The following is a 14249-nucleotide window of genomic DNA, read 5'->3' as shown; positions in this document are numbered from 1 at the left end:
GCGTCACATGATTTTAAGTTTCTAGACAAGAAATGAAAACAGTGCAGGGTTCTCCCGGAGGAGGGGCGATTCACCAAGCCTATTTCCGATTGGTCATATACACAGCGGAAGTGTTTTCTGATTGGTCATAGCGCAACAGCGGACTTCTGTTTAATGATCGTCACAGTCGTTTGCGGTTTTAATGTTAATCATGTTGATGGGCGGCTAATCCATCTCTCTTTTATAAGAGTATTTAATTAGTTTTTCTCACTAATAGGCGCCCAGTTGTGGCATGTTGTGAATGCAGCTCCGCCCACTCGACGCTCGAGTTTCGCTCTTGTGAACGAGCGCTTCCCTTCTGGCGCGTTGCTTCCGGTTCTTTCTTTTCCTCCAGTGCGATCTCAGTACGGTCGCACATGTCTATCTGCCCCACAACATCTAAAATGCCGTCTAAGATCCTGGCCGAAGCCGAAGACAGCATACTCATGGAGGACGTGGAGAACGGTCTGCAGCTGCTGAAGGTGAGACGAGCTTCACCGGTGAACTCCACACAGCTCGGACTGACGCTGATCACACGAGCACAACATCACTAGTGAACTCCACACTGATCACACGAACACACCGCTACCGTCCGTTCACACACATCACCCGACTCACAAACCTGCGTTAGTTCGGAGATCAGAGCTGTCCTGGGCTGATGCTGATGCTGTTTCTGCCTTATTCTAATCCGAATTCAGACGGTGAACACGTGTTTTTTCTTCTTCAGATTCTGTACATGTGCTCACGTGGAGTCGAATTATGTGACGTACATCTGCGATCACGTGTGTCTTGTTTTGCTCAAGTTCAAAACATAATAAATACTAACGATATCTGTCATGTTTGGGAAGCGACTCCTTAGAATCCAACATTTAGTCATCTTCAGATTAATATGTTTTAGTATAAACGTATTTATAACGCTGTACCTTTTTATCATATTACCATATAACATTGGCTTAAAAAAAAAAAAAAAAAACTAGTGAACTATTTTGTAATGCAGCTCCTGAGGAGAGACTTCATTTATTTGACTTCTTTCTTCACACTGTGTTGAATCCATCTGTTTTTCTACTCTTGTAAAGTTGTGGAAGTGAAGAAGTGTTCAAACTATACATCTCTCATTTAGAAATGTGTCTTGAAGGAGTAGTTCACTTCCAGAACAGAATTACAGATACATCCAAGATGTTCATGTCTTTCTTTCTTCAGTCACAAAGAAATTGTTTTTTTGAGGAAAGCATTTCAGGATATATATATTTTTTTCCATATAGTGGACTTCACCGGTGCCCCTGCATTTGAACTACCAAAAGCAAGTTTAAATGCCGCTTTAAAGGGCTCTAAACGATCCCAGCTGAGGAAAGATTGTTTATTTTCTGAAAAAAAAAAAATTACAATTTACATACTCTTTAACCTGAAATGCTCGTCTTGTGTAGGTCTGTGTGAACTGTTTTTTTTCCGGTTCATGACTTTTAGGAGAAAACTCCCATCTCATTTTCTCCTCCAATTTCAAAATCATCCTACATCGCTGTTTTACCTTTTTTTTTTTTTTTTTTTTTTTTTTTTTTTTCTGTAAATGGTGTTTGACCCTCCTTGTGCGTTCACTTTGTACACACTGGGTCTGTACTTCTGTCATGAACCCGATTACACAGAGTTAGACAAGATGAGCATTTAAGGTTAAAAAGTATATAAATTGTTCTTTTTTATATTATTTTAGTTTTTTTGATCATTTCGCTAGATAAGACCCTTTTTCCTCGGCTGGGATCATTTAGAGCTCTTTGAAGCTTCATTTATTGCATTTTGGAAGTTCAAACTTGCGGTCACCATAGAAGTCCACTACATGGAGATAATTCTTGAAATGTTTTCCTAGAAAAACATAATTTCTTTATGACTAAAGAAAGAAAGACATGAACATCTTGGATGACAGGGGGGTGAGTACATTACATGTCAATTTTTGTTGTGGAAGTGAATTTCTTTAATTCTGTCTGATGTTACTGCTAAAATGACTTATGACAAGAGTTAAGAGTCTCAATGAAATCAAGAAATCACAAAAAATGTAAAACTAGGTGGAAGCTAAATGACTGATTAGTAATTCAGTTTAAGATCAGTAATGACACTGGGTTGTTCCCAGCTAACACAGTTACGTCGTGACAGCGTTACTGGACCGGACCATGTTCGTCGCAGCGACGTACCGGATAACGTACCAGCAACCTAACCTTGCGATTCCCATATTTGTCGTGGCGACGTTATAGCGTTACGTTGCTGGGACATGACAAGTATGTCCTAACGACCAAACTACCACGTTCCCTATATTTTAAATTTTTACTTCTCCGCTTTAGCCCGGTCCAGAGGATGTGCTCGCACCACCTTGAAATCAGTATATAAATGACAAACTCATGAACATTTTCTGCTGTAAAAACACTTAATTCTAATGTTTTTTTTTAATTGTTATAGGAGATTTTAGTGAATATCCAGTACATACATGCAAACCATTACAAAAACATTCAATTCCAAACATTAAATGAGCAGAAACAGTGCATTCATTTATAATCAGCATTTATTCAGTGTTATTTCTACAAATACTAGGCCAATACATTTTGAACATTACACCTATTCTTTAACCATGCAAAGTGTTACCAAGTCATGAGCACAGATAATTCAACACATCAATACATAAATCACATAATACAATCAATGAATAATACAACCACTGATTAAAATGATTTAATTTTACTGAAAAGTTTCTCATTACTGATGGGTGTAGTTTTATCTGTGAAATTGACAACTCCCTATAATTTGGTACAAAAAAATACTGATAAAAAGATAGGAAACAATTCAGTAGTGACTTTCCTGAGTTTTCCTGCTACAAATATCTGGTGGTGATGTGCTTCACCAAAGGACCAAAGTACTCGAGTTTCTTAGAAGATAATAGAAATAAAGAAAACATTTGACATTTAAAAAGATGTAAATAGAACAATGTAGAGATTACATCTCCCCTGTGTTAGGCCCACCCAAAAAAACACAGAAAATGAGCATGTTGACTTTCTCAGGAGAATCTGAGACCTCTGTCCCCAGCTGTGGAGAAGACTCTTTGCTGAGGAGCCAGAGTTAGGTTCTGGACAGATGTGAGAAGAAGAGTGTCTTTCTTGCCACAGCAGCAGAAGGCAGACTATTGAGGGAAGGGTAGGAGGGTGACACTTCACTCTTGATCTTTTCATGGAGGGTCGACGCAGTGTTTTGCTGAAGGACGAGGCTCATGATCAAGACTTGGTCTTATTCAGCAAAGAGTTCCTCTAGTGCAGAGTCAAAGACTTCAGATTTCTTGCAAACTGGAAACTTTTAATAAAATGTACCACATTATTGTAGTCAGGTTTATTGTTTTTATTACAACATATGGCAAAGGTATGAGGAAATGATGTCAAACATGTTCTTCCTCCTCTTCGCCATCCTGAGCCTGTACTGCCAGTATCATTCTCTGGCAGCTGGAAGGGAGGATCACCCTGTCAAGTCCCTGTTTCAACTGTTTTCAACACTGATAATAAACACAAATGTTTTGTGAGCAGCAAATCAGCATATTACAATGATTTTGAACACTTACAACTGGAGTAATGATGCTGAAAATTCAGCTTTGATCACAGAAATGTTTTTCATTTTAAGATCAATTTCAAAGTTTGACCAAAAGTATACATTACTATAAAAAAGCACATTTTGTAATAAACAGTGCACACATTCTCAAAGAACTTACATTCTGATGATTACTTCCTTCCCTCACGGCTGCCGCCTTCAGTCATTCCCAGACCTCCTCATTTTTCACCTTTCCTTTGAATCTACACAAACACACACACACACACACACACACACACAAAAACATAACAGAGAATTTGGATAAGTCACCCCAGACCTTTTTTGATGGTGGCCACAAGGTCAAGGTGCCTTTTGAAATCTTAAGTGGTTCTCCAGCTTCTAAAGGAAAGGCAGAATCTGGGGCCGTATTCACAGAGAATTTTATCTATGTGTAGTAAATAGTTAGGAGATTGAGTTTAAAACCTATTCACAAAACTCTTAAGAGTCTTTTTTGTTAAATTTCCACACTATGCATGGGTTGGAGCTCTTAATACTGAAATCTCAAAGTGCACCAGCATAGTAGACTTCTATGTTGCCCTGAGTTTGAACTTCCAACATGCAGCGTCAAATGATCCCAGATGCTGTTGTAAACAATCTCAGCCGAGGAAGAAGGGTCTTATCTAGTGAAACGATCGGTTATTTTCATAAAAATAATACAATTGATATACTTTTTAATGTCAGACACTCACCTTGTCTTACTCTGCCTAAACTCTTTTTCCAGTTCATGTCAGTTAGTGTATGTGGAAAAACTCCCATCTCATGTTCTCCCTCAACTTCAAAATCGTCCTATATCACTGTTTTACCTTTTTTGTTAAGGGTGTTTGATCTTCTTTGCATGTTCACTTTGCAAACACTTTGTCGGTACTTCTGCAGCGATGTAGGATGATTTTGTAATTATTTTTAAGTTGTGGGAGAAAATACGATTGGAGTTTTTCAACATACCCGAACTGTCTTGAGTCAGAATACACAGTTCAGGGAGAGTAAGACCAGACTACTCATGCTGGAACTGGTTTCGGGCAATGAAACTAAGTATGTAAATAATTAAATACATTAGCATGATAATATCATGTATTGGTGATCTCCAGGCTGACGATAGGACCCAACACTACTGTAGCATATTATTTACTCACCCTCCATGCAGCCTAGGTGTATATGACTTCCTTCTTTCAGACCAACGCAATCGGAGTTACATTAAAATTTGCCTCGCACGGCTCCGGTGAGTTAACAAAGGCCTCCTGTAGCGAATCGATGGGTTTTTGTAAGAACAAGTTAAAGCTGCGTTCACACTAACAGTGACTTCTGTCGCTGCATGTTGGCAGTGGCTGGCGATGAGGTTGCTAGTTGGGCGTTCTCACTACTGGTTGCCTGGACAGCGAATCAGGTTTCTTGCCGCTAAATTCAAACATTTTGGAGGCAAAAGACTAAATATAATATAAATATAAATTAAATCTGTACATACAAACAAAAACGAATGAGAAGCAGAGCCTACTTGTTTCCATTGAGTACGTTTATCTATGGCTGAGAGAGGAAAACGATCACATGAGCTCTACTGTCTTTTTTCCTATTGGCCGTCGCTTCCAAAAGTTGCTCTTCATTTGCATAAAGTTGAGGGATTCTGAACTTTGTCGCCAGAAATCGCCAGCTCTCCATTGAAATGAATGGGATCATGTCGCTTTGTCGCTGCCTGTCGCTTGTAGTGTGAACGGGGCTTTACAGCTCTGAATCAATGCTTGTGTTTATACCCGCCGCGCTGCGGTTCGTTGAAGCGGTTTTCCATGCTGCATGGTTAGACCAATCCCCCACCTCATCCCTACACCACCAACAACAATTCGAATTTCCGTGGGCGGGATTTAATTTAATGATATTCTAATGGACCGCGTTGTGACATCATTGCATGCGGGGGAAACAAATGTTGTAGTCCAAAAGAGCCGTTCGTTGTAGTTCTTGAAAAGGGATTTTTTTTTTTTTTTAAACTAAATATCTCCCTTTGGAGTGGACTTTGAGATTTGTAACTTTGTAGATCTTTTTTATGCCCAAAGATACACACCACACACTGACTAAAATTCAAAACGTGAAAAAGCGTAATAGGACCCCTTTAAATGTTCGTTTGTCCCATGCCCCAAACATAAATTATTGCCGTTTTTTTAAGCAAACTATAACAATGCATGCCATCGTGCAAAATGCTTGATTAATTCAGTATATTCCCCATATTATAGGCCATCCAAATGGTATGCACCTTAAAAAGGTAGGTCAAATACATGTAGTGCAATAATATGAAAAGTCAAAGAGACCAGCTGACCACGTCACTACAACGTTCCCCATGCGACTAACTAGCGACGTCTTTTGAGGACGTGCACACAACGCTTCTGAGGCGTTAGCCAAAATTCTGAAAACTGGAACGTTACCACGACGTCCTCGCGACGTTGTCATAAAGTAATGTCACGCTGACCAAATGGCGACGTCCTCACAGCGGATTGTGTTTGCTGGGTTGTTTGGCTAGAAGATGTGAAATGTTTAACATTATGATGATTAACATAAATGATCACTGACATGTTTGTCTATTGTTTCTCTCCAGAAAAAGAAGAAGAAATCAAAAGAAAAGCTGATGGCAGAGGCAGAAGAGTGTGATTCACCACCTCCTAAAAAGAGGAAGGCTGAGAAGATGCTGATCGAGTCTCCAGACATGAACGAGAACACGGACACAATCCAGATGAAGGTAATGGACTTCAGCAGATTTCAGATGTAAATCATAGATCATTGTTCCTGGAGCACATGTTGTTTACTAAAACCTCTGTGCAGGTGAAAAAGAAGAAAAAGACAATTGTGGAGGACGTGATGGGCAACGGAGTGACTGATAAAACATACATACCAGCTGTAGTAGACACACCGGCACCGTCCAGCGAGGACTCAGACAGCGACCAGGACAAAGTGTGTACTCGTCTCTCGGTTTATTCCTCTGCTTCTGTTCATAGTGAGCTGGTCTGGTGGTTTCTGATGATGTGATTATTTCCTTAGGAAACACCAGAGCAAAAAGAAGGAGCCTTTTCCAACTTCAGGATCTCCCAGAACACCATCAACCTGCTGCAGGGTAAGGCTTGGACACACAACCTGATAAATAACGGCATATCACTACTGCAGGTGATTCTTCAGAAGTGTGTTGTGATTTTGATGTAAACTTTTGTCTTTTTCTTTCAGCCCGTGGTGTTACGTACCTCTTTGACATTCAAGTGAAGACCTTTAACTCTGTGTATGATGGGAAAGATCTCATTGGTCAGGCGAGAACCGGCACAGGAAAGACCTTTTCGTTCGCTATTCCTCTGGTGGAAAAGCTGCAGTCGGAAACGGACGACAGGAAAAGAGGCCGATGCCCGAAGGTATGGCCGTCATATGCTGCCTTCAGTGATCGGTGTGATAAACATGATCAGTTATGTGCATTATGGGCTCATGCTGTAAATGTGCGCTGTAAATGCCATGAAATATACAGTGCTGCTCAAAAGTGCACTCATGAAAATGCTGCTGTTCTGTGTTGTTTTTTTGTGTTTTTTTCCCCCCCAAAATGCTTAATTATTTTAATTTTACATGAATTTAAGAATGTTTTAGAATTAAGTTTGTCTGGCTTGCATAATCCGTTGACCCTAACCCTTTCAACTCAACCCTATAACCACATTGTAGTTGTACATTGAACAATATTTTGATGCAAGTACAACAGTAGTAAAAGATGTAATGTAGGAGCATTATCTTTTAAATGTGTGTTTTGTAAAGAAACTTACGTTTCTATACATTTTAAATTTGTCTACAAAACTAACGTTCATGCATTTTAGCAAAAGCCTTTTTTGGATCTTGAGAAACAAGTATGGTTTAATGTGTCCATATCAGTGTCCAGTGTTATATGAAGTGATGTGTGTCCATGCAGGTGTTGGTTCTGGCACCGACTCGTGAGCTCGCCATTCAGGTGGCCAAAGACTTCAAAGACATCACCCGGAAACTGTCTGTTACATGCTTCTATGGAGGAAGTTCATACAACCCACAAAGTAGGGCTTTATTCAGTAGTAGTTGTTGTGTTTTTTGAAACTGTAATGACTATAACTGAATGATCAATGACAGAAAAACCTTTGTAGTTTAATGTAGTTGGAACTAAGAAAGGGAAAAATACATTTAAAAAATACAACTCTAAGATATTTAACGAGCTAACGCTTGTTTTTTTTTTTTTTTTTTTTTTTTTTTTTTGCGGCATCAGTCGACGCCATCCGCAATGGCATCGACATACTGGTGGGAACGCCGGGTCGAATCAGAGACCATCTGCAGAATAACAAGCTGGATCTGTCTCAGCTCAAACACGTGGTGCTGGACGAGGTGGACCAGATGCTGGACATGGGCTTTGCTGAGCAGGTGGAGGAGATCCTCTCTGTGTCTTACAAGAAAGGTAATCCAGTCCTGTGCGTAGATCAAATACTGGTGTTCATGTTGTGTTTGTCCCATGAGAAATGAAAAGCTAAACCAGTGATGGTCATAAAAGATGTACATTACCTTTTCAAAAAGTCATTTTGGATATCTAAACTGGATTTTTTCCCTTGTAGATGCCGTGGAGAAACCACAGACGCTGCTGTTCTCAGCGACGTGTCCTTCCTGGGTTTATGACGTGGCTAAGAAATACATGCGCTCTCAGTTCATCCATGTGGATCTGATCGGGAAAAAGACCCAGAGAGCCGCCACCACAGTCGAGGTAATGCCACGCACGTGCGCCTGCCTGCGTAGTTTTACTTTGTGTAAATGTGAGAATATTTCCAACAGTGGCATTTTTTTTTTTTATATAAATAAAATGGTCAGGTGCAAAGCAGAATACAGGGAATTCTAAAAATCAAAATCTATGAAGACAAAGAAAGCATGTGGTTCAAATAACAAACTGTGTATAAACATCTTGAAAAAAAAAAAAAGTCTTTTTAATGCAAAAAAATAGTTGGCTAAATGTTAACTTCAGGTAAATCTGTCACAGCATGTCTGCAACATTACGTCACAATAACACCATTTCATCATTGTCATCAGAAGGGTTCAAAAAGTGTACATCCAAAAGACTTCAGGGCCCGTATTCACAAAATGTCTTGAGGCTGAAAATAGCTCATAACTTGCTGATTTAGAAGAAAATTTAAAAGATCCAACAGGCACCATTTCAGCTACCATTAAAAACAGTACAATTCCCATTATAACCAGTAAAAACATTACAGATTCTGTGATGGTTTCTGTGTTTTTTTCTTTTTTCTTTTTCAGCAGGGCTAAAATGGCTGTTGCTGGCGCTCTGCCCCAGAACGTAAACATTTTAGAAACACGCCACATTTATTTGCACACATGTGTTTCCAGGAAACTTTGGTTTTGAAGGTTATATGTTGGGCATGCAACAAGTAACGGCTGTTCTTGTGTCCAGTTTTGTTTTCTTTTACATCTGCTTGTCTTACTATCAGCCATGATTATTCTATTGTTAATTAAAGGGTGTTCATATGCATGTTTAGGAGAAGCACACATGTGGAGGCCAAGAATTATCTGAACGTACACTTGTTTAATTGGTGACACTTTGCCTGCATTTTAAAATCTTTATTTGAATGTAGCAACGTTTTTATACTCTACAGTATTTCTATGAATAAATCTGTGACAGAGACCCCTCCCCTGTTAATCAATCAATGTGTGCATGTTTAGTAAGCGTGCTGACATCATCCATAGCAACGAGGTCAACCCCGCCCTTACTCTTAGATTAAGACTTATTACTGTTCCTTAGTAAAAGTTTGTCTCAGCAGCTTTGTGAAAAAGTTTTAAGAGAAAACCCTTAGCTAAAAACCTTTACTGCTCTTTAGGAGAACTGTTAGTGGTAAGATCAAATGTTTTGTGAGTAGGGGCCCAGGTCTCTGTGAAGTCAGTTGAGGGTTTCCTCCTCTAGGTGGCAGCTTAACGCTCTGAATGAGGGGACAACTGCATTACATTCAACAAAATGAGCTGCTACAGAGTCATTTACAGTATGTAATTTCATCTAATGCGATGTCCCTCTGGCCAGATACCAACAAACCTATTATATATTATGTCAGAGAATTAGTTGGTAAATTAAGGAAAATTGCTTTTTCTTATATTTCAATACAAATATTTCTGTACAAACTGTTTTCTCATTAACGTTATAGTTTGCAGTTTGTAATTATTGGATAACACACAACCTCTGTCTCCAGTACTGCTGTCCTTACCATTATATCAAGCATTTTCTACATTTTGTTTTCAAACACAGCATATGACACATCTAATATCACGTTCGTTTTCTTGCGCGCAGCACTTGGCGATCACGAGTCACTGGTCTCAGCGGGCGTCCGTCATCGGTGACGTCATTCAGGTGTACAGCGGCAGCCACGGCCGGACCATCGTCTTCTGCGAGACCAAGAAAGAGGCCACTGAGCTCTCCATGAACTCATCCATCAAACAGGTGCCGTAGCGTGCCGTCACACATCTGCGGCGTGTCGTTTTACCGTCAGTGTTTTCAACTGTCCCGTCTCCATTTGCTGTCGTTCAGAACGCGCAGGTGCTGCACGGAGACATTCCTCAGAAACAGAGAGAGATCACTCTCAAGGGCTTCAGGAACGGCACATTTGAGGTGTTGGTGGCCACCAACGTGGCGGCCCGCGGCCTGGACATCCCAGAGGTGGACCTGGTCATTCAGTGCTCTCCTCCAAACGTACGGCAAATGTTTTTGGTCTTTTTCTTAACCTTCACTGGGTTTTATATTCATTTTACCCGCTACGTAATGAAAATCTAGTTATTTCGTTTATGCGTTTGGTAAGCTGTGCTCCTTTTTAAAGTCCCCCTGTAAGACGGCGATGCGGGAGAGGTGCGTCTGACTCCGGGCTACTTTTACACTGTTGCCGCAGGGTATTTTTCAACTTAGCGGTTGTGCTCTATTAAATGCTCTATTTAATATTTGGTGCTGATAATCCTATTGGTATATTTTGCATGCTAATGGTAGAAATAGGGCTGTCAAACGATTAATCACGATTAATCGCATACAAAATAAAAGCTTGAGTTTGCCTAATATATGTGTGTGTACTGTGTGTAATTGTTATGTTTATATAAATACAAGCACATTTGTGTATATATTTAAGAAATATTTACAAGTATGTGTATTTATTATAAATTTTATATCATTTATATTATATATAAATAAAAATATTTTGTACATAAATGACATATTTCTGTTAAATATATACATTAATTTGTGTGCATTTATATATACATAATAATTACACACAGTACACACACACGTTTGTTAGGCAAACTCAGACCTTTTTTTGTATGCGATTAATCGCGATTAATCTTTTGACAGCCCTAGGTAGAAATCTATCCTTTGATGTGATTGGTTACTAAAGTTTGTGACGTAGCAACAAAAGGGCTGTTTCAAACCGCATTTCTGGGACAGCCTTTGGGAAACTACGGTTTTAAGGAGAATGCAATGGTGTTGATTTAATGGACTGGCACATGGTTTGACTAAAAGCATATTAAAAACACCACATAGACAAATAAACTACATAAATGATTTTTTTATTTTTTTTTTTCTCTCCACAACAGGGGGACTTTAAATGTGTTTGTCCATGCGTTCTGCGTTAGTATTTTAGTACATGTTAACAGTGTCTTTGAGTCCCTGATGTTAGGATCCTTATTTTCTCTCTATAGTTTAAGATCCTTTTTAAAAGCTTTAACTTGTGTTGTAAATGCAGGATGTGGAATCATATATCCACCGATCCGGAAGGACTGGCAGAGCCGGAAGAACAGGCATTTGCATTTGTTTCTACCAGCGCAAGGAGGAGAACCAGCTCAAGTTTGTGGAGCATAAAGCGGTGAGATGCTCTTCACACCACTGTTAGACAAGCGAATATATGTATTCACAAAAAAATGTAATAGTATTTGTGATCAAACAGACATGACAACAGCTTGCTAATTTTAGAAACGCTGACAAAATGATTCAAAATGCATTGTTTTCCAATAGACCTTATCCAAGATTTCAGTTTTTTTTTTAAATTTTGTTAGTTTGTTTGTTTAATTGTATTGTTTATTATTTTAATATGACAGTAAGTGGAGTAGCCTTTCTAAAATGTGTAGGGTAAATTAATACACTTTTTCTTTTTTTTTTTCTTTTTTTTGTGAACTGAGATGACCCAATGCCAATTTAAATTCACCACAATGACATCAGCAAATGTCATTGACTGAGCAAATGAAGGCTGGTTAATAACGCCTACATGGCTAACGTTTCTTGTGTTCACCTGCTCCAGGGAATCACCTTCAAACGGGTCGGGGTCCCAACAGCGAACGACATCATCCAGTCCTCCAGTAAAGATGCCATGAGGTCAGAGATGTTCAGAAAAATGAATGGTCACGCTGATGTGCATACAGAGATTCATGTTTTAATGTAATGTAAAATATATCAGGTTGAACGTTATAGTGAAATGCGTTGCTGTCGGCAGGTTTTTGGACTTAGTTCCAGCAGAGGCGGTGGGTTATTTCCGTGAGGCCGCGAACGAACTGATCGAGAAGCGCGGGGCGGTGGAGGCGCTGGCGGCGGCTCTCGCTCACATATCGGGAGCCACCACCCTGGAGCAGAGATCTCTCATCAGCTCAGAAGCTGTATGTCAACACAAGAGCAAACCATTTCATACAGGATGTGCAAATGTGGAAAAACCATTACAGCAAAACAGTCTTTTGTTGTTATTTTTGTACAGTTAATACAGTTCTAGAGCAGGCAGCCTAACAAAGGCCAGGCCATGAGTCGTTCAATGCACAGTGTGACACTGAGCAGACCTTTATGAACTGTTTTCAAATCTTGTCTTGTTTTCTCAGGGATTCACCACAATGATACTGAACTGCTCTCAAGAAATGCACAACATAGGTTACGCCTGGCGCGGACTGAAGGAGCAGCTCGGGGAGGAAATTGATGAGCACATCAAACGAATGACCTTCCTCAAGGGCAAGATGGTGTGTATCATTAATGTTTTACTGAAATCAAGACATCATTTAGTGCTCTTTAATCAGGACAACACACCTTTACAGTACTGGTGTTTGCTGAGATGGATTGCCAAAACGTATGATTAGAAATTAAAACCAGCAAATGTGACCCAAAATTGCAGAATTAAAAGAACATTTCGCTGCCTTGGAATTATAAGGTTCTATCTGGTATTTTTGTCAAAATTTAGTTATTCACATAATTTATTCTGTGACAGCTTATTTACATTATGTGATGCTTATTTTGTAAGCTGTGTATATTTGGGGCCTTTTTTAAAAAAAATAAATAAATAAAAAGGGTTCTATCTACAGAAGTTCTTGGAACGCAACAACTTTGAAAATAGAACGATAGATGATAGAACGTTATAATTCCAAAACGACGTGGAGTGTAATACTTTTTTTTTTTAATTCAGCATCTTATTTTGTGTTCAACATCCAGTTCTTCCAGTATGTATAAATATATACATTTTGATGTATATTTTTACATACTTATGCCATGAAATACTCAGCATTTAAGTTTCAAACATTGACAGACAACGTGAGCATCAAATGCAAATTGTGCGCTTGGAAAATACTCGTCACGTGAAACGACATGCAGCTCTTCTTACAGTCTCTATATTGTATACAAAGTTCTCTTGTGTTTTGGATGTCTTTGTCACTGGTTTCTCTGTGCACACACCTGAATCAATAATGTGTTTTGTTGTTGATTTATCAATTAGCTGTCCTGTATTATTATTAATATATTGCTATATTGCATTTTCATTGCCCCAAAATTCTCAGTTAAAACAATATTCTGATAGATGCCTGTCCAGTTGTTCTACATCATGACTACATCAGCAGTGAGACTCTACTTCTCTTTGTTTCTTGATGGGATAAAGTATCATGTCTAACGTGTCATTTGTCTTTGTTTCTCTCAGGGTGTGTGTTTCGACATCCCCATCAACAAAGTGAAAGAGATCCAGGTATGACGATACGCTTGTGTGTTTGGAGTCGTTTGTAAAGCGACGCTCGAGGGACGTGTCTGTACACACGTCCAGCTGAGCCGAGACTTACGAGCGTCTTCTTTCCCAAGCCACTTTGATGTGTTAAAGAGTCTCTCTGTGCTCTCGGGTTTCTCTGTCGGCGGCTTGTCAACAGACGCTTGTTTTTTTTTGACGGCCGAGCAGTCAGACGCCTTGTGTTTGCTGACTCTGCGTGTTTTTGTGTCTCTGCAGGACCAATGGCAGGACGGCCGCCGCTGGCAGCTGAGCGTGGCCACAGAGCTCCCCGAGCTGGAGCAGAGCATGCGTCAGAGCGGCGAGCGCACGTCCGGCGGATTCGGGGGCCGCGGCGGTGGACGAGGACGCCGCTCATTTGGCTTCAAAGGCAATAACAGTTCCGGTGGCAGAAGAGGACAAGGAGGCGCTCAGAAACGCAACTTCAGACAGACCTTTGATTACTGATCGTGGACTCTGTGTTGGTCTGTTGGACTGTTGTGTTTTTACTGCCGTTTCCTTCTGCTCTTGGGCATTAGGAAACTAAATATGATTGCTTTTACTTGCAGTTATGTTATTTATATAACCTGTCCCACTGATATTAAAGTGGTCGTTAAACTGCGCTGC

General features: G+C 39.8%; 1 protein-coding gene across 1 annotated transcript; it reads left to right on the top strand.

Moving 5' to 3' along the window:
- Nucleotides 1–357: 357 nt before the first annotated feature.
- ddx21 (DEAD (Asp-Glu-Ala-Asp) box helicase 21) lies at nt 358–14244 on the top strand. Its single transcript, XM_051126027.1, has 16 exons — nt 358–500; nt 6206–6346; nt 6430–6558; nt 6646–6718; nt 6826–7004; nt 7544–7661; nt 7868–8053; nt 8208–8353; nt 9935–10084; nt 10172–10333; nt 11370–11489; nt 11922–11995; nt 12114–12273; nt 12487–12621; nt 13566–13610; nt 13863–14244. The coding sequence occupies exons 1-16, from the start codon at nt 396–398 to the stop codon at nt 14088–14090; spliced, it is 2151 nt and encodes a 716-aa protein (XP_050981984.1). The 5' UTR covers nt 358–395; the 3' UTR covers nt 14091–14244.
- Nucleotides 14245–14249: the final 5 nt, after the last annotated feature.

The sequence above is a fragment of the Labeo rohita genome, chromosome 13, assembly GCF_022985175.1.
Source record: "Labeo rohita strain BAU-BD-2019 chromosome 13, IGBB_LRoh.1.0, whole genome shotgun sequence".
NCBI lineage: Eukaryota > Metazoa > Chordata > Actinopteri > Cypriniformes > Cyprinidae > Labeo > Labeo rohita.
Note: the sequence above shows the minus strand (reverse complement) of the source record. Positions and strands in the feature narration are given on the sequence as shown.

Excerpts from the sequence above, each read along its gene's own strand:
- ddx21 (XM_051126027.1), top strand. The coding sequence starts at position 396 with ATGTCTATCTGCCCCACAACATCTAAAATGCCGTCTAAGATCCTGGCC. Across the intron at positions 10,334-11,369 it reads TTCAGTGCTCTCCTCCAAAC|GATGTGGAATCATATATCCA; the intron begins GTACGGCAAATG and ends TTGTAAATGCAG. Across the intron at positions 11,490-11,921 it reads AGTTTGTGGAGCATAAAGCG|GGAATCACCTTCAAACGGGT; the intron begins GTGAGATGCTCT and ends CACCTGCTCCAG.